The 27,753-nt window shown below is 36.1% G+C and overlaps 2 protein-coding genes across 2 annotated transcripts; one reads left to right on the top strand and one right to left on the bottom strand.

Annotated features, from left to right (window-relative positions):
- Positions 1–1,360: 1,360 nt before the first annotated feature.
- Positions 1,361–5,612, bottom strand: LOC134805352 (uncharacterized). The gene is made up of 2 exons (XM_063778688.1): positions 5,294–5,612; positions 1,361–3,108 (listed from the first exon to the last, which is right to left on the bottom strand). Exons 1-2 carry the CDS (start codon positions 5,380–5,382, stop codon positions 1,368–1,370), a joined length of 1,830 nt encoding a protein of 609 aa, XP_063634758.1. The 5' UTR covers positions 5,383–5,612; the 3' UTR covers positions 1,361–1,367.
- Positions 5,613–23,213: 17,601 nt separating this feature from the next.
- LOC134805270 (catalase) lies at positions 23,214–26,762 on the top strand. The gene is made up of 2 exons (XM_063778585.1): positions 23,214–23,588; positions 24,982–26,762. Exons 1-2 carry the CDS (start codon positions 23,532–23,534, stop codon positions 26,446–26,448), a joined length of 1,524 nt encoding a protein of 507 aa, XP_063634655.1. The 5' UTR covers positions 23,214–23,531; the 3' UTR covers positions 26,449–26,762.
- Positions 26,763–27,753: the final 991 nt, after the last annotated feature.

Genomic DNA, 27,753 nt, shown 5'->3' with positions numbered 1-27,753 from the left:
TAAATAAATACATTTTATCAATAATTCGTAATCATATAGTTACATTACAAATTAGGTTTACTGCAAGACAAACAAATAAAATTGTATTCATTAGTTTTGTAGCTATGGACTCTTCTACTGTATTAGAAACACATACATTTCTGTATTAGAAACAACTATAGGTAACTGTCTATTATTATTACACTGCACAAAATCGAAATGATTTATAACAACTATGTAGTAGGAGTTACTATGAAGTTTGGTTGAAGGCTTCATGGTAATTACTACTATATAGTTTACATCATTTCGAAATTTGTGCAGCTAATATAATTGAAATAGAACTTAACTCACAGGTAAGTTTGTTGAATTTCCAAATAAATGCTTAACTACAATAAGTTAATTATAAAGAGATGAGAGAGAGAAGTAGAGAGGTAGGGCAAGGAAAATCTGGAGCAGACCAACATACAGTTGTTTCTGATGGTGAGAATGGTTGCTAGAGCTTTATTTGCATTGGTAGTCCTGTATTTGTCCTTTAAGAGTTCTTTATTTGCAATTTAATTCAGATTAAATAATCCGCTGTAGTTTATATGCGTATTTACCCAATAAAAATTTAAAATCAGAGCGTTAAAATCACCAAATATCACCAGGGGGGGGGGGGGGGGGTATTGGGTTAAAAATAGGCCAAATATAATCACATGATTTCTGGACGACCATCAAATAGCGGTGGTGCGTCTGCAAATGTGTATGTAAATGTGACCTAAATTCTCATATAAGTACCCTGTAAAACATTAGCAGCACTTTTGACATTTATAAGTTATAAAAAACTTATATGCTTTGACATATCAACTCAGGCCTCTATGCAATCTAAGTGGATACCTAAGTACTAATAAACTATAAATTTTCTAATCAATATTTCATTTATTATTAAAGTTATCATGAGGTTTGAAAAAGGTACTTTAAGTCCCCATTTAGTTTCAATTTAAATACAAATGCTTGATTTGCCTAAGATAAGATTTGAGGAGTTCCTTCCATTTAAATCCTTATAGATACTTTTATCAAAACTAGATTTTCGTAAAAAATTGGTTAGTATCTACTAAAAAACTGGAATGTAGTAGATAGAGTCAGGCTAAGCTAACTCTGCAGCGTATTTGATACCACAGAGTGTGTAAGTATTATTTCAAACGTCATAATTTCATAGAAGTTTGACGTTTATATTAACACTTGCACAGTCTGGGCTATCAAAATCGCTGCCAACTTAGGTTGGTCTAACTGTACGATAGTGACAAACAAAATTTTAAACAATAAACTTTCAGTGGTATGATTTTTTCATTAAAACGTTTCAAAAATCAAAATAATAACTTATAATAACAGTAAAAAGGTATATTGTTTTATGGGTTTTTATTTCGATACATGTCACTTTGCATATATTCACATAAGGCAGTCAGTAAGCTTGATTTTTTGTCAGCTTTGCGGATTAATTTATCACACAGTCCGGGCCCATCTATGCCCAAATTGATGGTACCACCATTCGTTTGTACGAAACGCACTGGAACAAGCTCTTTGTTTGAAACGAAATAAAGACGGCCCTTTATGTCGGACTCATTATCTGTGAAATCATTATTTGGTAACTCTTCAATGCCGTCTATTATACTCTGTATGGTATTATTATGACATTCTTTGGTTATTATTCTCGGTATCTTTATCTCATTTTCCTCGTACGCACTTCGAAGTTCAGACTGAGCATTGGTGACTAAAATCTGTGGAGTATTGTATTCGTTTAAAGATTCTTCATCGAAAATATCTTTATCAATGATACTTTCTGTTCCCAGGGATTGTTCTGTACTTAAAGGGGTGGTCGAGATGTGGACCAAAGTTGTATTGTTATTTAAGATCTGAATGTCATCTTTGTCGCCAAGTATCTTAACGTCTGTAACTGGGACGTAGGTGTGTATAACATCTTCAGAACCCATTGTGTCTAAATCATTTTCTGGTTTTACTGATGTAGTTTTAGTTATGTCTAATTTGTCTGCAAATAATGTATTAATAGTAGTCGTCGCAATTTTAGTTTTGTCCGGATAATCTATTAATAATACCTCGTCTGTGGTTGTCGCAGTTGTGTCAGACAGTGCATCTGCAGGGAAAGTTAAATGCTGTATTTCGTTTATATTATCCGTATTTAAACTGGAGGACGTATTCATATTGACGGCAGCCCACTTTACGATCGGATTGTATGTAGTATCGTATGTCTCCGTCACATTATTCCGCACAGTATCTGCTTCGGTGCTTTTATTACTCGTTTTAGGTGATTCAGTTACATTATCATACTGCAGGATATTAGAACCGAAAGGGGATGTTGTATTTTCTGTCTCTGTAAACTCTGGCATGATTGTTTCGTTAGTTATATTTATTATGTCAGTTTTATTGACATTATCTGCAATATTATTAACGGACCTGGAATTAGGTTCTTTTTTTGGTAACCCCTGCTTAATTTCCTGGAGGCTCTTTTGCACTATAGAAGTAGGCTCACTACACCATGTTTGAATATTTTCCTCTACATCCAAATCAGACCAGTTTTCATATTTGTATAAATTTCTGGCTTCCCAGAATTCCTGGAACTCTTTCATAAATCCATGTTGCCTTGTGTAATGTACAATCTGGAAGTCGAGACATTTAACCAAAGCCTTTTCGGTGGTCTCAAAGTCTTCAATAAGGGTATATTTATCTTCAGCTGTTCTATCTGTATCTACCGAATCCTGCACGTCTATATCTAAATATAATGGGGACTTTCCTGATTCCTCATCTATTGTGGTCTGTGAAAAAGTTTCCGTCTTTTCGTATATTTCAATATGTGCGCTCTGCGAAGGCAAGGGATCGTTTAGGGGCACTTTTGAAAAGTCATAATCTCTATTTATTCTATATTTTGTTTTTGGGAATAACTTTGCCGGGTTTGAAATGAAGAAAGGCTGAGAATTAAACTGATCTTGGATGAATGGAACTTCTGCCGGTACAAAGTAAACGCCGGTATCGTCTAGAGTGAGCGTGGATGACTCTTCGGAATCGATCACAATATTTACAAAATCCGCACAATTACACTCCAGGGGCACAATATTTTTTAGTGCTTTGGATTCTCTGGAAAAATAAATATCACAAATACATAATTTATTCTAATTTTATAATAAAGTAAAATATTTTCTAATAATATAAACCCACTAAAACCTTTTTAAATCAATCTACTTGAGGGCATTTTACTAGTATATTCAATCATTTCATATTGAGATAAATATGTTTTTAGTTAATGTTGCATACGTGCAAGAATTTTAGGTTGTATTCAGTTTTTAGCCAGAATGATACTTTAAAGGCGGGATTCCACCAATGTGCGACACTTGTGCGGCACAAACATTTTTGTACAAGTTTGTTACATTATTCTCCCCTCGTACAAGATACGGAGTTATATAAATATCTCTGGTACAGTCGCCCACACTGTTAACTGTATATCGGTAGACCTTATGCCTTTTGTAATAAGGTCCACTAATGTATAGTCAGGAGTGTTGCTGTGTGTACAAGTTTTTGTTCGAATTTTCACAATCCATTTTGAACATTATGTGTAGGTAACTAAAGTTTCCAAAATTTAAAAAACAAAATATTAGACGATGTCATCCTGCCTTAAGATGAAAGGGGGCGATCTATTCTCCATACAAACGTAGTCCTCATTTTCCTCCCTGGATATTGACATTACTTATAAAAATTATTTTTACAGAATTTAATGTATTTTAGTCATACTGTTTGATTTATTTTGTTTTTTTAATTACTTCTGTATTATAAAGTTAGGAGCGAAAAACAGGTTTCATACAAAATTTTAAATGCTTCTAGCTCTTACAATAATGATGAAAAATCCAAAAAAATCAAACTGCCCGGCAGTTTGGTTTTCTTGGATACATCATCAAGAAAAATTAAACATAAACGTTTGCAGCGGCATCTGTTTTGAGCGTTGATATATTTTATAGAAAGATTTTAGTTAATACGATTATCAATTTTTATATATCTAGTGGTTTGCATTGCACATAAAAGCTAATGTAAGTAACGAAATAAAGTACCTATCATTCCTCAAAATCGGAATATTAATTAAAAAAAACCGGGCAAGTGCGAGTCGGACTCGCACACGAAGGGTTTCGTCCGTACCATTATCTATAAAAACCGGGCAAGTGCGAGACGGACTCGCGCACGAAGGGTTCCGTACCATAATGAAAAAAAAAACGGAAAAAAATGCAAAAAAAACGGTCACCCATCCAAGTACTGACCACGCCCAACGTTGCTTAACTTTGGTCAAAAATCACGTTTGTTGTATGGGAGCCCCATTTAAATCTTTATTTTATTCTGTTTTTAGTATTTGTTGTTATAGCGGCAACAGAAATACATCATCTGTGAAAATTTCAACTGTCTAGCTATCACGGTTCGTGAGATACAGCCTGGTGACAGACAGACGGACGGACGGACAGCGAAGTCTTAGTAATAGGGTCCCGTTTTACCTTTTGGGTACGGAACCCTAAAAACGGTTACCCATCCATAAGTACCGCCCGACGTTGCTTAACTTCGGTCAAAAATCACATTTGTTGTATGGGAGCCCCACTTAAATCTTTATTTTATTCTGTTTTTAGTATCTGTTGTTATAGCGGCAGCAAAAATACATCATCTGTGAAAATTTCAGCTGTCTAATCACAGATCACGAGATACAGCCTGGTGACAGACGGACGGACGGACGGACGGACAGCGGAGTCTTAGTAATAGGGTCCCGTTTTACCCTTTGGGTACGGAACCCTAAAAAAAAGATTTTAACAAATATTTTCGGCTCTATTTTTTCGGAAACTATAAGTGGTAGTAGCTCTGTAAAGGCTATGAGGAACAACGGTGAAACACAGACACGTGCAGAAATTCGCATTTGCATCCTAGACTATACAAACAAACTAAAACAATCTCATGCATGTTATATCTGTTGATAATTGATTGATTAAATAATATTCAAAATGTTTCTTTTATAATACCTGCTTCTTTGAGAAATTAACTATATTATTTAACCTAAGCAATGCTTTGCTGCCTAGTGAAACACAAAATTATATACCGGGAGGTAAATACTTAAATATAATTTGAAGTCTATTCAATATTTCTCATTCAATATTACCGCGTTCCAGTAAGTCAACCCTACCAGCTATCATGAAGAAACGAGTTAAATTACTTTGTGCTTTGATATCAGAAGATTAAGAGAGCTTTTTGAGCAAGTGTGGTGAAAAAAAAAAGAAATATGTAAAGTAAAACTTACTTTGAATTGCAGTAATCATAGCATGTACGTGAAATTCCTGGAGCTGCCACAGCCAAAGACACAAGTATAGGGAAGTACACAGCCAACATGATGGCTCACTCGGACGCTACACACCACATGCAAATACTAATTAAAAAAAAGCGGTAATATTTAAATTGGCTGTGAGCGTAGCCGTTCTGGCAATGATTCTTTTACAATGGTGACCACTAATTATTGAGCGATAAATGTTAATTTGCTTTGAAAACATCAGCTATTTGCAGCGGCATGGCGAAACGTGCCTAAGTATTAAGGTCGCAGAACATTGTTCACTGGATCGGCATGTCGCAATCGATAATGCATTGTCCGGAGATAACGGATCATCATGCACGCTTAACATCAGATTTCTGAAGATGATAAACTAGTAATAGAAAATGTATATAACATTTATTCATCACTTCCGCTTAATTTCTATATCACCTTATCGAGTATTGTTAATTACCTACCTAATTAATTCAATTTCGTTTAGTTATGGGTACTTATCTATTTTTTTTTTACCTTTTATTATACCTACATTAACTACAGTGGAAATGTTGTAAGATCAAACATTTAACATGTAGGAATTGAACCTTTTGTATAAACTAGGACCGTAGGGCCACGATAACTTTGCACTGACTTGGCAATAACTGGGCCTCGAAAATACGAGTCCATCTGTTGCACTTTCAGTCGAGTAATTACAAAGTGCTTTTCAGGACTACTGTGAGGAAATTAATTAATTAAACATGTGTACTTATGTAGTTTAAAACTTTTTACGGCAGACGACAAATTCATACACTTCAAAAACTCTCAAAACAATAAATAAACCTCGCAGTCGCTTTAATTCTTGTAGGCAAAGGCATACGCATAAGTAATGTATACATATAATAAAGCTGAAGAGGGTCGAAAGTCTGTACATGGAAGATATTTGAAAAAAAGTTGGCTGGAGATACTTAGAATTGATCACAGAACACGTTCCAACAGTTTTTAGAATTTTTGTCTGTTTGTCTGTTTATCTGTTTGTCTGTTTATTTGAACGCGCATCACGTGAAAACGGCGGAACGGATTTTGATGAAAACTTTACTAATCTGTCGATAAAATCTCCGGCCAGGTTATAGGCTATAAAAATTCAACCCCTAAAAGGGGGGGTAGCCACAACATTCAATTGACTTAAGTTTGCCCCTGAATCGTATGGCGCTACTTAGGAAGGAGGGGCAAACTTATTTCAAATATGTGTGAACACTATAGAGTACCCTGGTAAACTAACAGATGGCGCTGAATTTAATACGATGTGACATAAATAAGCCACCGAGGAAGGATTTTGCCAAATTAACTCTAAGTTTAGAACAGCCCCTCTTCTAAAATTTCAATCAATCGTACGGATATCAACAAATTTAATTGAATAATTGTGTTGATTTAATATACAACAAAATTAAACGACAGTAAATTAATTGCCCCTCATTGCACAGTGCCATCTTTTGGGGAGCTGAGTAAACATTATATTGCATCCATATCAAATCCATATTCATACGTATCGCCTCCTTAAGCACTTAATAATGGCCACGAAGTTGGGTACTTTGAAAAAAAAAACATTGACCTCTGTCATTTGCAGTGCCGGATTAACCCTTTTAAGCAAAATAAGCACTTGCTTAGGGCACCATGTCTAGGGGGCACCAAAAATTATCGAAATATTTTCGCGCTCGCTTCGCTCGCGTTTTCAATAACATTCTAAGATGTTTATGATAAAGGTGACATTCGGGTGGCACCTGCAGCAGCATTAGGTACTCTGTTGCAACGTTACTGCTGCAGCACTGTCAATTTTCGTGATAAAATGATGTGACTGATTTCCACACTAAAAGTAAAAATGTACAACTGTCTATCAAATTGTGTTTTTTTATGTCGAAAAATTTTCGGGCTCGCTTCGCTCGCGTTTTCAATAACTTTCTAAGATATGATCAAGGTGACATTCGGGTGGGGACAGCAGCACCATTACTCTGTTGCATCGTTACTGCTGCAGCACTGTTAATTTTCGTGATAAAATGATGTGTCTGGTTTCCGTACTAAAAGTAAAAATGTATAACTGTCTATCAAATTGCGTTTTTATATATCGAAATATTTTCGCGCTCGCTTCACTCGCGTTTTCGATAACTTTCTAAGATATGATCAAGGTGATATTCGGGTGGGGACTGCAGCAGCATAACTTTGTTGCAACGTTACTGCTGGAGCACTGTCAATTTTCGTGATAAAATGATGTGACTGATTTCCATACTAAAAGTAAAAATGTACAACTGTCTATCAAATTGCGTTTTTAAATCGAAAAATTTTCGCGCTCGCTTCGCTCGCGTTTTCAACAACATTATAAGCTGTTTATGATTAAGGTGCCATTTGGGTGGTGCCTGCAGCAGCATTAGGTACTCTGCTGCAACGTTACTGCTGCGGCACTGTCAATTTTCGTGATAAAATGATGTGACTGATTTCCATTCTCAGCTGAAATGCAGCAATGAACGTCACTCAATGTACCAAAAAAATTGTACCTTACTGTATCGTCCGATATTCACCTACTACTCTGTCGTTTAAATCCTTAGATAATATAACCAACGGAGACGCCATGTCTATAATATTCGGTACGAAATAGTTTGGCGTTTTTTGCGGGGGAGGGGCACATCAAATGTGTACCCACGTAACGTACACAGCCATATCAGTTAAACGTCGGTTGACCATTGGCCGCCTATTTTCGACAGAGGGGAACCCCTGTTAATGACCACTCCGTTTGGTTATATTCTCTAAGTTTAAATCACGTGTAAAATTTAAATAAGGGCGAATAAAACTATTGATTTTGGAGTGTAGTTTTATTTAGTGGTACCTAATTGTAAAATATTTTATCTAGACTTCAGTCCTCTAGCATATCCATATGTCAACTTTACTTCAAGTTCCGCCTCCAGGGGATAGGGAGAGAAATTAGGATTAGAAATTAGCCGCTTACTGACACAGACCGAATTACACGCGGGCGGAGCCGCGGGCACAGCTAGTATTATAATAAACATACAACACAACTACCTAAACCATTCTTGTTTGTAAAACTACCAAACAAACACAAATTTAATAAAAAGTCTTTTACCTATATTCAATGGGCTCAATCTGTCTTAAGACTGTTTTTATGTTTAAAGGAAATGAAAACATAAAAAAAAATGCACCAACGCCTTAGTAGAGAAAATAATGAAGTCTGCAAAATATATGATCGAGCTCATATATTTTCACAGGCACTATGTATAAAACGATCAAGGGGGCGATTTTTGAAATTCGATCGCTCGATTTCGTCACTCGGAAAGCGGTGGAAAATAGCGATATACTAATTTTTGAAATACGAGCGATAGAAATTTGGAATCTAGTGGTATTGACCACTCGTTTTCAATTCTATTAGTAGAATTTAAATGCCTAGTAGTGGAGATATTATTGACCGAAATACACGAAATCGAGCGGTCGAATTTCAAAAATCGGCCCCCACGTAAGCGTTATGTTCATGTTATAAAATGATTTATTTAGGTATGTCAATATAAATCTATGAATAATATACCTAATTATGTTTTATGAGGATAACAACAAGCCGGAAACAAACAAAAACAAAAGAATTCCTAGAGTAATAGAGAAATAGATTATGTCTAAGTCTATTATGATTTGTACTGACTGGAATAGAACAAAGAGAGGGAGTGTTCGTTATATTATATTTAATATCTGGGAGACCAAACTTTGCTCGGAAAACATATAAAAACCCAAAAATGCGCGTTTTCTCTGAGATAACACCTAGCTAGATAAATTTTTCGCCCCCGAAAACCCCCATATAGCAATTTCATCGAAATCGTTAGAGCCGTTTCCGAGATCCCCGATATATATAAGTTATTTGTTTTACAAGGGGCCAAAAATGTTGTTTAACCGCTCGTGCTAATACTGATACCCGAGTAAGAGAAATATTCCAAAATTGAACCACGAGTGTAGCGAGTTGACATTTAATTTTTTTTAAGTATGTTGCACCAATTATATTGAATTGATTTTTCGCATGGTAGTAGCTAAGACGCATTCTACCCCAAATGGTGGGAAAATGCCGATGACAGGGTCGAGTGGAAAAAACGAGGGGAGGCCTTTGCCCAGCAGTGGGACACCAAAGTAGGCTAGGGAAAAAAAAAAAAAAAAAAAAAAAGTAGCTAATACTATTTGCAGTTTATGTGATTTTTTCCATAGGTGTATCTTTACAAATACTTGTTGAAAAGAGCTGTCAAAAAAATCTCTGGCATTTTAATAATTATTTTTTCAGGGAATTAAATATTAAAAAAAAACAGGGGACCGATTTTTTAATTGCGAGCGCTCGATATCGTGATTTTCCGTTCAAAATATCTTCACTACTAGGCATTTAAATTCTACTAATGGAATTGAAAACGAGTGGTCAATGCCACTAGATTCCCATTATTTATTGCTCGTATTTCAAAATTATCAAATCGCCGTTTTCTACTGACTTTCGAGTGACGAAATCGAGCGCTCGAAATTCAAAAATCGGCCCCCTGAGTTATACTCCTACTCATTCTTTGTAGCTATGATTTGGTTTGATTGCTCTATCTTATATAGTTCAGGAGAAAAACGACTTTGAAAAATGTGTCCATAAAATGACGTTTTTGACAGTATCTCGGTGACGGTTCAAGATAGGGGGCTGAAAGTTAAGGTGTTTCTATATTATATGATAGCCAACAAATGACATTATAAAAACCCGATTTTCGTCACAGGGGCCACTTCTCCTTCCTTAGCCTGCTAAACCCTTTGGCGATTTTGTTGCTGACTGTACATTATTTTCCAAAACATTTAAACAATCCAGACATTACCAGGTCAATAATCTTTAATTTAAAAGTTAGGAAGGTCTTTTTATAGGCCTAAAAATACTTTCTTAAGTCGGGACGTCGGGACCTGATAGCTGTCCTCAATGCCCCATTTAAAAAATCATTCTGTAGGCATACTTCGATATCATTATCTCCAAAAATACCGTAGTATGATAACAAAGTAGAGTTATCTATAGGAATTACGTTAATATCACGTCAACATGTAAAAATGTTGCCTCCGTTCTCCAGAAATCAAATACCTCTCGTCCCTTTCCTACAATGTCTCTACATGTATTCCCTACAATGAAAAAAAAAGTAACAAGTTAACAACTATCATCTCATTTTTCGGTTAGGCTAGGCTGGGGAATAATTCGTGATTAAAAGACATTTCTCACAAAGGTAGGTACGAGCTGACTTTACTATTTATTTTATTAATACTTTTTTATTCGTGCAATACAGATCCGTAGTGGTTGTAAACTAAATGCCTAATTTAATAGGCATTACTAAAAATATTGAAAAAAAAATCAGAATTTTTTAAACTTAGATATACATATTTGAGTAATATTACGTTACCATACTCGTACTAAATATTCACCCAGACTCTTACCGCGCAAACTTTGCAAAAACATGAAATCTTAGCGTGGTCCGACTGCAACTATGGGGCAAATGCAACTAGGTACTCTAAGAATAAAAAAAAACAACGGGTTGCACTCCGGGAGTGCCGGCAGAAGTGAAAACTCAATGACATTGTAACAGTTTTTCGATCAGGTCACGTGTCCGTCTTACGTCTTACGAATCTTACCTGTCGCGAGTTTAACGTTTTTTCCCCATCACAAAAAGTGCACAGCGCCGCTAAAGAAGTTTTCACTTCAATAATCTAGTCTAAAGGGGCCCACAGATTACCAGTTCGCCGGACGATATCAGCCTGTGTATTCGCCACTGTTACCTTTTGCCTGATATCGTCCGGCGTACTGGTAATCTGTGGGCCCCTTAAAGCTAGAGCCACTTATACCACGGGTGAACTCTGTTATGACTAGTGAAAATGTGCCATTAATTTCTACTTATTGAGCAGGCGCTATTCGTTTCTACTTATAGAGTAGGCGCATTTGCCCCATAAATGCGATTGCCCTTAATGCCCTTAATTAACAGACCTATTGGTATATTAGTATTGATCCACATCCACATTAACATCCACAATTGACCAAAACATTTGCTTGCTTCATAATAAAATATACGGTTTCCCAAGGACACCTGTTCAAAATCAATACTTAGGCCTGCAGGTAGCTTCATTCACCGCCTTGACACTAATACTAATGTCCTATAGGTAATAAAACTTTATTCATAAGTACCTAACTACTTGAAAGTTAATGTCGCGATTTATCCATATGTACAGTCAGCATTAATAGTACAAAGCTTAAAAAACTACACGCCAAAAGTATATGTCGCTCTCGATTACTTTACAATTAGATACATATCTCGACATTTTGCATTCAAAGGTATCAGCAACAGTTTAAGGGTCAGTTGCACCAAACCGCATGTCACCGTAAAAGTGTTCGCAAATCTTTATTGTATGAAAGTTTCATAGTTTGCTGCTCAGTGACGTTGTTCTTTATATAAAGACATCTCTTTTTGATAAGGCAGCGCAGGTTCGTTTTCTTCTCTCACTCTCACTGAGCGTAAGCGTGAACGAGATGGATGTGCGTACTGAGGACCGCGAATATCATGTTTTTGAATTTTAATTTGTTGTAAGAGTTGTAAGTTTTAATAAAAAAAAGTAATCGACGAGTTCCACCAAAAATACAATTGCTCAATAAAATGGCCCTGGTGCAGTGGTGCATCCGCGATACCATCTCTGATCGGAGACCGGGCGGAAAATAGGTACTCGTACACCAGATTGTCCTTGAATAACAGGCGCTCTGTGTTGTGTGCATAAAAATTGTCAAATTTTTTTAAAGTGCGTTTTAGACCTATGTTCGTGATTTTTTTCTATCGCGCGTAAGTCTAAAAATCAGGATTCGAATCGATGAAGTCCCTAGTGAAAATCATCAAGATTACTATATAACATTTTTGGAAACTGTAAAAAAGCGGTATCATTTTTCAAAAATTCCGCTTTCTTGTACCTACGGCACCTTAAGCTATCAATATATCAAAAGTATGTAAGTATGTCAGAATGGAAGATACTTGTGATGCATATTAGTCTGATACGCTATACTTCTGCTGCTGACTGTATAATATTATACCTATAGCAAAATTTTATTTTTCTGCCCGGTGTCCGGAGGCAGTTAAACGACTTTAACTGACTTTAACTCCGTCACACGATCGGAGTCGCGGGCGATCTTAATTATTTTCCATAATATTACATGTTTCCTTGGCTGGATATTATTTTACGCTACTAAATTAGACGGGAGTAAGTATGTTTTTCGTTGTCGAAGTCGCTGAGCTTTAATACATTTAAATGTATGCAAATAGATGTCTCCTTACGACGACCGGTCAAGTTAAAGGTGATTACAGCGTGTTTGGCGCAATAACAAAATTGCTGATACCTACACGTAGAGATGGGTAACTACCCGGGTAAATACCCGAAAGCGGGTATTTACCCGGTAAATACCCGATATTTACCTACCCGCGGGTAAATACGCGGGTATTTTCGTTTTTCTTCTAAATTTAATGAGTTTAATGGTATGTGAGTATAAATAAGATTAATTTAAGTATTTTTTTATAATGTTACATAAAATGTATGTTCAAACTAATTACGAAAAGGTTGCTATGAGGTGAAATTCGATTTTAATATATCAGTACAATTATGAAAATCGTGTAAAATCATTCCCTGGCTTCCGGAAATGTTTTAAAACGCTTTTAATATACATTAGAAAGATGAAAATAAAGACTACTTATGAATGATAATAAAAAAAAATTGTGCAGTATCACAACTTGGAAAGCTCATAAGTCAAATACAGTTAGTTTTAGGACAAAAATGCATATAACCTTTTTTGTAGAAAATTATGACTACTTTAGTTTGTACATACAACACTTTTCGATATTAATGACAGATTCCAAGAAATATCAAAAAGTTCTATTTTATCCCCCTCCCCCCAACCACACCCCCCGCCGACCGAAGTTGGAATATGTATTATCAACGTATAAGTACGATAATTTACTCAAATTTAAAAATAATAATCTTATGACGGCCTTTTTTTAAATATTTATCAAAATTGCACTAAAAATTCCTTAGTTACAACTGCAGGTTTCACTAAACCATTTCATTTTAAATGACACACAATAATTACAACCATTAACTCGGTTTATATCTCCACTTTAACACAAATCGACATTTGCAACAAGAAATGAATCTACCCGACCATTTGGGTAGATACGGGTAAATACCGGGTAGATGGGTATTTACCGGGTATTTACCTGGGTGGGTAAATTGGGTAAATACCCGCGACCCATCTCTACCTACACGATGCCTTTTCACTTCGTGTTTGTGCAATGTAGATAAACCAAAGAACAACACGGATAAAAGTTTACTGATAGTATTTATAATAATATCTTCTTACATAACGCATACCTCGAGGACGGTCTGATAGAAATGTTGTGTCTATTAATTTTTAGGGTTCCGTACCTCAAAAGGAAAAAAACGGAACTCTTATGGGATCACTTTGTTGTCCGTCCGTCTGTCTGTCAAGACCCTTCTCGAGAACGCGTGGAGGTATCGAGATGAAATTAAAACGAAATACTCAGGTCTACTTGGTTCTACTCTACCGCCCCTTGAAGCTGTAAAATATCAAACGTCTAAGTTAACGAAAAACAAAGATACGGTCGTTTATGCCGCAAACAACGTATATTTGGACACTCTCCAAGGGAATCAAATCAAATTTAAAGGGTACTCCTCGGTGACCTAGAACTATGAAATTTGGCAAGTAATACGCGTCTTACACTACTTATACAAGTACCTACTTATTTATAAATATGTAAAAAAATAAAAATAAAGTTATATTTGTGCGTAGGTAACCCTTCGGAGGGCGAGTCCGATTCGCACTTGGCCGGTTTTTATCTTTGTTTTAGGTAGGTATGTAATAGAACACAGTAAAGCGCAAAGAAAATCTTTATAGTTTAAATTAAACAGATATTCAACGATACTCTTACGATTTTCATGCGAACGTGAGGCCCTGCAGGTGGTTACCTTGAAACTAAAATGCTAGAAATAGTCCTTTCAAACCTGGATCTAATTTAAATTTTAAACTAGAATTTTGACCCGCCTCGGACTCTGATTGGGGCCGGCTTTGGGTCTAGGACTGGTACTGTGATTGCGACTAAGTACATTTGGGACTGTTGTTTGTTACTGCGACTGGGGCCTTACTTAGGCCATAAACTTAGTCATATTTAAACTTTTTTTAAGAATGAGGTTAATGAACCACAATGGAATCTTTTGAATGGGTACTACTAAGTCACAGACATTAAATGGGACATTCATTTGTAATTTGCATACTTAAATATGTATATACATATGTACCTACGTAATACTAGGTATTAATGTAGGTAAAATAATAGATATCGGGTGATTTATAGGTCATTAATTTGGTAGAATTGTAGTCGTTTATACAGATATACAAAAAAAATAATCAAAATAATGACCTAAATAATAACCCAAAATCTATTTTTTTAAAGGATGTTATCCTAAAAAATACGAATAGGTGCGAATCGTATCTGCTTTTATGAGTTTAACGTGACCTAAGTAAGAACCTAGAAGCCTCGACTTCTTAATGAATTATACATCACATTCCTCCATACTACTCCATAAATTTACAAATCATGATGCCTTTATCATGTGATTCATATGTTAAAGTTGTTACAAAGTCGTAATTTGTTTCTTTATTTCGTCTCGTGCCAGTATAAAAGACTAAAATGGTGTATCTTAACTAAATGTTTGGACCCAATTTAAAAGTGGATCAACGTAGGTAATTAGTAGTTACATACTTTACGATGCCCTTTAATGAGATTTAATGCTTAGTCACGATGTAGCTCAATGTCAGGTCAATAAAGTACCTACCTACTTAATTGCGCAATGATTTCAGGAAATAATATTTGTGAGTCTTCCTGTAAGATTACATGTACCTTTATTTACTGGAAATAAAGAGTATTTTGCAAGGTAAAGTAACCGTCTTAACGGTTTAACACTATTAACACATGGCGAAGTGTTAAGTTGTTAAAGTGTCAAAGAGTTTGGCGTGACTTGCTGACTAAATAATACAGTTTCGTCATACTACTATAGCTAAATTTTTTAGCATTAGAAAAAGACTACGCGATCTTGACATGTCTTTTAATTGAAAAACGCCTTTTAAAAATCAGTAACTATTACTTATGAAAGCAAAAGAATGTAAATCATCGACATCATCGTATATGATTCATAATTTGTTATATATTTGCTATGACTTATTTTTCAAGTGTTTTTGAATAAAAAGACACGTTATTAAGATTATTTACGTTATTTCTAATGCTAAAAAACGAACTATAAATAGTTATCACATTTAATAAAAAAATATGGAATAAGTTAAACAAAATGCCAAACGAGACGGGTTTACAATAGAAACCGAAAATCAGGGGTTATCGTGGTTAAAGAATTTATTTAAAAAAATTTAACCAGGCCAGGTCATTTTACGGCCAGGTGACCGAACGACATAACGTAACGTATGTACTTATCTTTCAGTAAGAGTAGCAGAGAAAGCGCTATTATTTTTTGTTCTTGTCACAGGCTCACATTTTTAAATGATATATATAATATTTGCCCGCGACCTCGTCAGAGTGGAATTATTAATTTAGGTAGGTAGCTATTATTTTATTTAATCTGCGTTTTGTTGATTCCCCATACAAACTTCAACTCCCCTTTTCACCCCCTTAAAGGGTGATTTCTTGAATGAAAGTCCTTCCTCGGGACTCAAACAATCTCTATACCAAATTTCATCTAAATCGGTTCAGCGGTTTCAGCGTGAAGAGGTAACAGACAGACAGACTTCCTTTTATAATATTAAGTATGGATATCATTACCTACGTAAAAGTGGATGCTGTCTTAAGAGCCAACGGGAGTCATTTCTCCATACAAACGTACTCCTCGTTTTCCTCCGTGGTTTTTGAAGCTAGAGCAATGATTTTTTCAACACATTAATATTGTCAATATCTGTGTCGGACCGTTTTGCTTTTATTGATATTTTTGTTTTTTAAGGCGCTAGGGCCCTTCAAAAATGGCCTAATTGACTATGCCGCAATGAGAGGCGTGGCATTCAAAACTGATATCAATTAGCCAAAAAAGCAAAACGGTCCGGCACAGATAATTTCATAATCATTTAGATTTCCAAATTTGGTTACGATTGGTTAAGTTTTGGAGGAGGAAACAGAGGAGTACGAAACCTCGATTTTTGAGATTTTTACGCAGGATTTTACGCCTTGTCCTTATCGCACTACTTTTAGGTGCCGCCCTCCGTTAGCGAGACGGGTATATTTACCTAAAATATTTAAAACTCAGCTCCTGTTTCGTCTTAAGTGGAAAGTTTAGCACAACCAATTATTTTCGATCTTTGGAACCAACCATCTAGGTATTATCAATAATTGAACTAACCTTGAAATTAAACTGACCTTGACTGACCTCCGCAAAGGTTGGAAGATAAATAACATAATACAAAACAATATGCAAGTAGGTACCTACCTCCATTTTATATAAACCAATATGACTATATTTAGGAACATGATACAGGACCTTAGTACTCGAATCCGACCTAACCTAACAATACATATGTATAGGTACATATTATGTATTAATTGAGGTATCAAATGAATTGCATCATGTGTAGTTTTACTGTTTAAGTATATGTAGGTACATAGAATCAATGTAGGTGGGTATTTTTTTAGACAACGTATCGAACACCAATTACCAGTTTTTACATCATAATATTTATCAGATTATGATAAGATTCTTGGCTTAGGTATAATGTATGTACTTACTTATTGTACTTTGTCAAAGGAGGATGTTCTTAATTCGTTCTACATTTCTTCTGTAGATAAGTTGGTTTTTTAATCGTTTTCATTATTTCGAATGAAGGTGCATGATTCTCAGTTTGGTTTTGGAAAATGTTTCATTAGAGGATCATACGAGTGTTTTTTTTTATGTGTCTGTTCCAATGCTTATCTACACACATTATTATAAACTCTCTATGATGGGGTCATGCAGGAACCACATGTCACGACCGGCATTGTGGCATATATGTCCTGCTTAAGGTACTGTTACACATGCTCTAAAATAGCATGCTAAAAAGCGTGCTATTGAGTATGCTCAATACGAGCATGCTTATGAGCAGTTTACATTTGCTAGCAATACGCATGCTAGTTTTAAGTATGCTCCTGAATAAGCATACTCAAAGCAAACACTCCAAATACACATGCTATTTTATAGCGTGCTCTCTCGCTCTCTGTCAGTTCAAACAAAGCTATGGACAATCAAACAGCTATCCGTATGGAGCTGAATAAGATCATCCTTTTGCTGGCGATGCAATGCATCCAGAAACTTATATCAGCTCGGCAAAAAAAGAAAAGAAAGAGAAAGATTTGGGTCCGTGATTGGATATCTAGAAGACAGGACTTTGGTGCAAGTGCTCAATTGCTTACAGAAATGCGAGAAGAAGATGCTGCGGGTTATAAAAACTATTTGCGGATGCTACCGCATCAATTTGACTTTTTACTATCTCAAGTTGCAAACGCTATACAGAAACAAGATACACACATGCGAAATGCTATCCCAGCTATAAGCAAACCTGTTCACACGCGCTAAAAGCACGCCCCCCTCCACCCGCGCTGCAGGTAGCATGCCCAAAAATCGCACGACCGTTGATTTTTGAGCAAACTCAAAACGAGCATGCTCATTATTAGCAATGTTTCGACACACATGCTACTAAGTAGCAATTGCTCAATAGTGGCATGCTTTCGTGCTAGAAATCAGCATGTGTAACAGTAGCTTTAATCTCATCTTTTCTTAATTTTCTCAGTTTCGTTACGAATGTTAATAGCTATACAAATTTGCATTTTTGTATGGTTAATTTTCGTTACGAAACTGAGAATGTTAAGAAAAAATTAGACAAAGTACAATAAATTTGCAAATGACCCATATCAGATAGTGTCTCAGAAATATCGCTTGCTCATTCATCTAATAATACACTAATTGATCGACAAATTAAATAACATACACATTTTTGCGATAAGATAAACTGAACGTCAAAGGGCGGTACCTAAATGAAAACATTTTCACGTAACCGTAGTTTTTTTTAATGTAGAAAAAAACTAGAATCGATCCCAACTATATCGTTCATAATTAATACAATTAGGTGACCCAAGAGCTGGCGGCTACCTCGCACAACGTATCAGCATTGCGATACAGCGAGGAAATGCCGCCATAATCATCCGTGGTACAATGCCTCAGGGGCCTATTTTTTAAATATATAATATAATTAGGTATCGTTAGATATCAACGAACAACAAGATTTGTCAAAATTACGCCACGTTACAATAGATGCTAACTCAAAATCCTTTGTTTTTCAGAGATGTTCGATATTTGAAATGATTAAATTGATATAATCGACATTTTTATAGATAAGAAATTTGTTCTAACAAAACAGTTTTATCTTTATACTGGCCGTAATTTGCGGTTTTGGGACGCATTATAGAGGGTTTATGATACCTGTATAAAAATATACCTACTTCCAGATTGGTCCCATTTTTGTTAAATCCTAGTTCTGATTACGGGATTCGTGGGGAATCAAGGCAACTTTTCAATATAGCGATTTTTGTATTTCCATCAACAAATCATGCATAATTTGCACTTTTTTAATGTCATTTGATGAAGTGGAACTGCTGAAGGAGACCGAACGGAGCTACTCAACGACACTCATTTACATTTTTGTCAAGGTCTAGTTCTGATTATGAGTTCCATGAGGAATTGAGACATCAGACAACTCCTCAACTCCTACGTATAGCTAAAGTTTATGTTAAATCAACTTACGGGCACAATGGAACAGATTAGTTAATTTTATTATTCTTAATTCGGTTGTGCCTTGCTACTTATAGAGCGTATACCTAGCCAGTGAACTAGTAAGTAGGTATTACAACCTATATAATAATTAGGAGTGGGTAATTAATAGCCAACTGTAAATGACTTGTGGCAAGACTTCATATTCAGTTTGATATTGATAGGATTTAATTGTAAAATCGCAATTTGCGTGAAAAACGCAATCATGTGGAAAAGAGGACAGCGTTGCTAAATTACTTACCTACCTGATGTTTTTTTTCCTCGTCCCCTAAATACATTATTACCGTACCTACCGTCCTAAGTCAATTAAATACAATACCTATTTTCATTGACATGTCTACCTACTGTAACTATTGTTCACACCCGCTTTGAAAGCACTGAGCAAAATTGCGTATTATCCTCTAGCTCTAGAGTGCAAGTAATTTAATAGGTACTTCTTTATTTAAACTTAATGTAATGATGATATTGATGATATTATGGATACTAACATAGTTTCTTAGAAAAATTGTAACTAAAACATGTATGGCTATAATACCTGAAATAAATAATTAAATTTCAATATAAATATACATTTTGAGTTGTTTCTTTTCTTCATTTTCGCTGATAAATAGCATGGACTTTTAAGCGATGATTTTCTATCATAAATATTTATAAGCTATAATTTAGATTAAGTACATTGTAATTTGTAGTTATACCTAGTATTTTCCCGGTAAGGGGAAAAATGTTGTTACACACGGTAGCAAAGTTTTTTCACCTCTCGTGCCTTGACACCCTCGCAACGCTCAAGATTCTCAAGACGCTTATTGAACCTCGAGCGTTTTGGGATCTTTCGGTGACTTGGGACTCTAATCAGCACGATGGGTAAAAAACAATTTTATTTTGCTATATACACGTTTCGTGGTACTAAATGTAACTTATTCCATATTTTTACCTCAATTCATGTCGAATCGTAATTAAATTAACCTACCAACTTTAAATTGCTAGTACCATTATACGGCACTTATTCAAAATCGTATGTTACTTGCGCCCTGACCTTGCCACCAGCTATGTTTAACTTACGTAATGATTGGTGGCCGAATGCAAATCTGAACTTAGTGATAAAAAACGTGCGTATTTTATCAGCTTTAGGTCCTACCTAAAGCTGATAAAATACGCACGTAAATAAAGTACCTACTTTTATACAGGTTAGCCAAAAAAGAAGTGCATTCCCATTATGTTGCCAGGGAGGTTTTGGGATTATATTGAGCAACTTTTACTATGAGACCAACCCCGAAATCGCGAAAAAAATTTACCCTCCCATATGTAGGTATGTATTTAAATCTCCATGGGACTTGATGCAAGTATAAGGGATGTTTCCGCACCCGAAGGGACACAAGCTCTTTCTCAAAAACTGTCATATCTACATAAATAGGAAGACAATTGAATTTTTCTTTGTGTATAAATAACCACACTGCCCGTAAATTGCTATAACGAATGCAGCAATAGATAACTATTACCGATATATCAACAAATAATAATAACAAAATTAGATCGCGTATCAGTCGATTCAGTCGTTCTGCGGTCTCTATCTCAAGTTAAAATACACACTACACTAAAAGTACTAGAGCATCTATAATAACAAATAGTAAATAAGTAGGTATATTTTTACAAACGTCTAAGTCGTATTAAAAAGGAAAAATATTTAGCATTACAACAAATAATAATAAAAAACCGGAAAAGTGTGAGTGGGACTCGCTTACTGATGGTTCCGTACAAATTTAACTTATTTTATAATTTTTTTTTTATATTTACAATTTTTCCCTGTACTTGTAGTGTTACGCTGCGTCTTACGTAAGCGAACAACTCGCGACCGCGACGCGGCGCGGCGCGGCACGGCGCGGCGGGCCCGAGGCGTTCGCGTTCGGAACGAGATCGCCCACGTTAGGACACTTCTATAGGTATCAAAGGATTGATTCACCGCGCGCCGCATCGCTTCGCTTCGCGTTCGCGTATTGTTCGCCTACGTAGTACGCTACGTTAGACGATATTACTTATTCCATAGTTTTAAGTAGGTCAACGGGAAGTACCTACCCTATAAATTTGGGTTCCCTTAATAGTATCGAAATATACGTTTTATGCGGCAATTGCGGTATACACGGCCGTATCTTTTTTTACGTTAACGTAGAAGTTTGATTTTTTCACAACTTCAAGGGACTGTAGACCTTATACGGTTTTAATTTCTACTCGTTACACCCACGCTATCCCGAGATAAAGGGTCTTGACAGAGTTCAGTTTTTTCCGTTACTACGGAATACATTAAATAATATTTTGACAAAAATAATTTTAAAATGAGAGGAACTTGGCGTAAAAAATACCTAGTAAAGGATTCTAAGATTGTTTATTTATTTAGTATTAGTTCCCCTAAGTTTCTTAGTTAAAATAAACACAGTAGACAGGTAAATAAATAAATGAAAAACAATAAAACATGCATGAACAATAATTACATATTTGTTTTACAAGGAGGCAACGTTCAAATAACTCAAAATTTGCATCAAATTACTTTACTGGGGATCAAACTTCGGGGACTACAAGCATTCCAAGAAAAAATACTAGAGATAAGTATTAAATTTATTGATTGGGGTTAGGGCTAAAGGGGCTTGTAGTGTAACTAGAAACATATAATTGTACTTCTTGTAGTACCGTAAAACGGGGTCAACAGAAATCGCGGGGTGAATAGAGAAATTATGAACTTTTTCTTTCAAGTTGTTATATTTAAGTAAGTACATACAACTCTAAACTCAGAGTTTTTGGAATACGTATATAGTAGACTATTAATTCTCTGCTTTGATACCAAAAGAACTTAATCAAACTGCCTAAAAGTTAGATTTTTTAAACTCTAAAGTAAGGCTTCGCCGAGGTAAGAAATGAAGCCTCTCTGAACTTTGGTCTAGCGGTAAATGTAGTGACATTAACAAAGTAAAAATTAGCTAACCTGGTAATATAGTATCTCTAGTACCTAAATAATAAATAATATCACCAATTTTCTCTATAATGAAGCATTTTCTTACAAAAAACTATCAACAAGCAATTTTACATGATAATGGGGTCAGTGGACACGCATATGGGGTGATTAGTTACGCCATAGGGGGTGATTAGATATCACAAAGGGGTGAAAAAACACGCCTTGAGGGTTAAAAGACACGAAAAAACAATTTTGTATCAAATAACTGTTTAACAGATATATTTACTATTTGCCAATAAAGTATCAACATAATAATGACCAAATTCGATACCTATGACTACTAAAACTGAATTTTTCTATTCACCCCTTACTTGTGTCTATCGACCCCGTTTTAAGGATATGGCGAATATAGGTAGTTTTCTTTGATGTTCTTTGAATTGGGCGGGTAAAAATTGATTTCACAAATGCAAAATTGGAGAACTAACCAAGACACAAAAAATGATATCAAAATTTTTGCTTTTATCATTTGATTTATTGGCGAAAATCGTCCTTGAAGTTGAAAACCGTGTCTTTTCGCCCCGTTTTACGGTAGCGTGAGAGTTTTGGTATGGGTACCATGGGCGTGTTATGTTTTTTATGTTGGCAATACTGCAATACTGTCTGCATCAAGCCGGTGCGACCGGTTGAGGCGGGCCGGCCGGCGGCGGCGCGAGAGCGGGAGGGGGCAAGCCGGCTTAGAGGATATAACCAACGGAGACGCCATGTCTAAAATCGTCGGTACAAAATAGTCTGCCGTTTTTTGCGGGGGAGGGGCACATCAAATGTATAGGTACGTCATGTCAGATAAACGTCAGTCCATACATATGGTTGACAAGTTGTTGACCATTGGCCGCCTATTTTCGACAGAGGGGAACGCCTGTTAATGGCGGCTCCATTGTTAATTACTCCGAGCAAGCCGGCTAGATGTGTTATCGTCGCGCTTTCTGCCACTCATGGCCCGAACTCAGTGACGTCACATCAACAACAGCCTATGCTTGTTTATTCGAGACTGTTTTTATCATAATGTGTTACCTAGTGTTTTTGATGAAATAATTTTTATCAAGTTAATAAAGCTGATCAGTATTGGTTATCGCGTGTTATTTGTAAAACATATCGAACGCTTCAATAGGTACCGATTCTAGTGTGCGTTGAATCGGTCACCGGTTGCACTCGTTTGGCGTGATAGTTGTTTATCGGCACAAACTCTATATAAGGGGCTCGCGCGCGGAGAAGTGCGGTATTTGTGTTCACAGGACGCGTCCAGTGTGTTGCTCCGTTTTTCACCGAACTAGACTTGCAAGAAAACTTCAGAACATGGCATCAAGGGACCCGGCCTCAGACCAGATGGTCAACTACAAGAAAAATCGCAAAGTAAGTTCTTAGTTATCTATGCCATTAATATGGAACACGATAACAACTACCTACTACCTACGTTATTATTTAGTACTTACTACTATTAGGTTATTAAGTTATATTGTCGATACAAAAATCCATTAACATCATGTAAACAACTATTTATTATTTATATTTTATATTTACAGGTTATAAATGTTTTATCATTCTATTTTCCATTGTTCTTTAGAATTTATTGGAATTGAATTGAAAATTTCCTTAACTATCGCGTAAAACTTGTTGAAAGTATTACGAGTTTGATAAAGAAAAGTCGTTACTATACTTAATGCGTCGTTTAAGAACTTAACTCTCTCTGTTTGCTCGACTCCTAAGTAAATTTGCTGACCTTTAGCTACGCTTTATCTCGAATTGGTGTTATCAATTCATCAAACTTGGTTATTTACCAAAATAGTTGAAAGAACAATTATTCGTATAGGTACTTAGTGATTCTGGTATTTAAGCATGATATAAGATACTTTTACAGCAGTGATATAAGTAGGTATTTTTGATTAAATCATTATGTGCACGGGACTACGTATGTCTTCAAAAGTGTCCTTGTATTAGTGTAATTAAGTAATTATTACTTGTACTTTGTACCCTGTACACTAATATGTCGATACCTACGCATTGAATGTGCTAAGCGATTGTATGACCCTTTTATGTTACGGTTTAATAGGTACTTTTAATCAATGTTTGCTCTTTAGTGTGTATCCTATGTCTTCTATCATATACCTATATATATACATCTTTAGTGCTCTCTAAATCTCCATACCTAATAAAAAAAAACTTTACAAAACGGTATGCCTTTATTTACTGGACTTCACCATCAGTTCAACTTCACCAAAAGTCTGTTATCAACTTACTGAGAGTAAATGGACAAAAACATAGCAAATCACTATTAGTGAATATAATATAATATAATTATAATATTTGAAGAGTTCAGATCCACAAATCATTGGACCAACTGTAAAGTGTAAAATAAATCCCTTTCTAAAAAAAATATCAGCTGTCTACGAGAAATCAAGAACCGATAAGTAGGTCGACCGGGGTAAATGCCACTATGGGATTATTGCGTCTATTTGAGTTTTTTTAACAATTTTAAGAGCTCCCATTATCTAGTGATAAAACCCTGAACTATATAATTAAAACGTAACATTGAGGGCGTTCCTACCAATCGAATTCGAGAAATAACGAAAGCGACGCAAATGACGCAATACATAAATAGTAGCATTTATCCCGGTTGACCTTACATTAAAAAAAGGTAAAAAAGCACCCTCCATCCTCGTCACAATAAGGTCCTCCTTTAGAAGTCAAAAATAGTGCCATTGAACTTTGGTGTTTATTTGTACTAAAACCCTTTTTTTGTTTTCAGGATTCCCCTGGTTTCATTACTACCAAATCAGGAAGCCCCGTAGGAGTGAAGACTGCGATCCAAACTGTTGGTAAAAACGGCCCTGCCCTCTTACAAGATGTCAACTTCTTGGATGAGATGTCTGCTTTTGACAGGGAGCGTATTCCGGAACGCGTGGTACATGCTAAAGGTGCCGGCGCGTTTGGGTATTTCGAGGTCACCCATGACATAACCAAGTACTCCGCTGCTAAAGTGTTTGAAACTATTGGAAAAAGGACACCTATTGCAGTCCGATTCTCAACTGTCGGGGGTGAAAGCGGCTCGGCTGATACTGTTCGTGATCCTAGAGGATTTGCCGTCAAGTTCTACACAGATGACGGTAACTGGGATTTAGTTGGCAACAACACTCCTATCTTCTTTATCAGAGATCCTACTCTGTTTCCTAGTTTCATACACACCCAGAAACGAAACCCCGCAACCCACCTAAAGGATCCCGATATGTTCTGGGATTTCTTGACTCTGAGGCCAGAAACAATCCATCAGGTTTTATATCTATTTGGTGACCGTGGAATCCCTGACGGATACAGACACATGAACGGATATGGCTCCCACACCTTCAAACTGGTCAATGCTCAAGGAGTAGCTCACTGGGTGAAATTCCATTACAAGACCAATCAAGGAATCAAGAACTTGCCCGTGGATAAGGCCGCTGAACTGTCGTCGTCCGACCCGGACTATTCCATCAGAGATCTGTACAATGCAATTGGCAAAGGCGACTTCCCTTCGTGGACATTCTACATCCAAGTCATGACCATGGCGCAAGCAGAGAATTGCAAATTTAATCCATTCGACTTGACCAAAGTCTGGCCCCATGCCGAGTACCCATTGATTCCAGTAGGTAAGCTGGTTTTGGATAGGAATCCCAAGAATTATTTCGCTGAGGTTGAGCAATTGGCCTTTAGTCCGAGCAATCTGGTTCCGGGAATCGAGCCGTCACCCGATAAGATGTTGCAAGGTCGTTTATTCTCATACAGCGACACCCACCGCCATCGCCTGGGTGCCAACTACTTGCAGATCCCTGTGAACTGCCCATACCGTGTCACTGTTTCTAATTACCAACGCGATGGACCTCAAGCTATTGCCAACCAGGAAGGATGCCCGAATTATTTCCCCAACTCATTCTCTGGGCCACAAGAGTGCCCCCGCGCACAACGTCTGCAACCTAGATACAACTTGACCGGAGATGTCGACCGCTATGATAGTGGCCAAACCGAAGATAACTTCTCTCAAGCCACCATGCTCTACAAACAGGTGTTTGATGATGCTCAAAAGCAGCGTACCATCTCGAACTTTGTAGGCCACCTCAAGGATGCCGCGGCTTTCATCCAAGAGAGGGCTATCAAGATCTTTACCCAAGTCCACCCGGAACTAGGCAGCAAGGTTGAAGCTGGCTTGGCCCCTTACAAAAAATACCATGCCAATTTGTAAATATTACCAAATAATATTGAATGGTGCTATAAAATTGTATCAGTGCTAATAACCAAGGGCCTTATCTGTATGTACCTGGGTAGGTACCTATGATTATTATAAATATTTTCCTATTACATTTTGATGGGGATTTGTGGTATAATACATTTAAGCATTTCTAAACGGTTTTAGTACTTATATAAATATAAGTAATCGCCTTGTTTTTTCTATGTAATATCTAATAATTTATATTGTTCTACTTTATTTGTTTTTGTTGATGATGAAACTACTGGTCACAATGTAATTTTATTAAATTAAAAATTGCAATTAATGTACTTCTTTTTGTTTCTTTTACAACTAGTAGTTCGCCTCGAACTGAGAACTCGCGGTGTGCCAAAAACTATGCATAGTAAGTAAACAGAACAACGATTGATTTTTTGCACACTTAGTCGGCAATGGATCGAAAACCGCGTTCGATTTGTTGCAAGGTTTGTGGAGCTCTTAACTGATAGATTTAAGTCACCATAGAGATCAAAATAAACTGTATTTGTGCTAAGCCCTAATGTTTCTTATCAAATGTCAAATACCTATAATTATATTTATTTATTTCGTTTTTATCTTGCTAATTATTTTAAAATGGTAAATTTAAAAACAATATTATACATTTTTAAACCAAGCACTTTAATTTGATAGTTTTGATATTAACTAGACAATACTTTCTTCCAAACAAGATGACCAGAAATACCAGAATAGCAAGACCCCTCACTAATAGCTTTTTGGCCTTCTAGGTTCTGTCTGGTAGCTCCATAATCACTTGATTTCAAAAATGACAATCGATCCAAAATAGAACACATGTTTGAAGTGCCGTATGTGGGAAATATATATCCCTTAGCCTGGTAAAGTGTTCATGAATAAAATATAATGCCCTCAACAATACATTTAAATTAGAACAACTAATGTTATTGCGTAACAAACTTAAGGCGAGGTATGCCCGAGGAAAATTTTCAGATTCTGTCAAATTACCCCATTTCACACACAAGCACACTACCTCACTTTACTGGGACAGGTCAGTGACCCATCCTGTTTTTTTTTAAGATGCAAATGAGAGTATTTTGAGTTGATTTTGAGTTTCGTGTTAACCACTAGCCTCCTTTGAGGAAGAGAAACTCTAAAAAAGTTCCATTGAAAGAAGGAAGAGAAACAATATATTTTATCTTACTCTCCTTGTCTGTTCATGTCACATGTGACGTATTTAAAAGAAAAATTAACTAAAATCGAATTCATTAGATACGCGTACTAAATAAACCGAATAAATACAGAAGTCGT

This window comes from Cydia splendana, chromosome Z (assembly GCF_910591565.1).
Source record: "Cydia splendana chromosome Z, ilCydSple1.2, whole genome shotgun sequence".
Lineage (NCBI taxonomy): Eukaryota > Metazoa > Arthropoda > Insecta > Lepidoptera > Tortricidae > Cydia > Cydia splendana.
The sequence above is the reverse complement of the archived record's forward strand: the minus strand, read 5'-3'. Positions and strand labels throughout refer to the sequence as shown.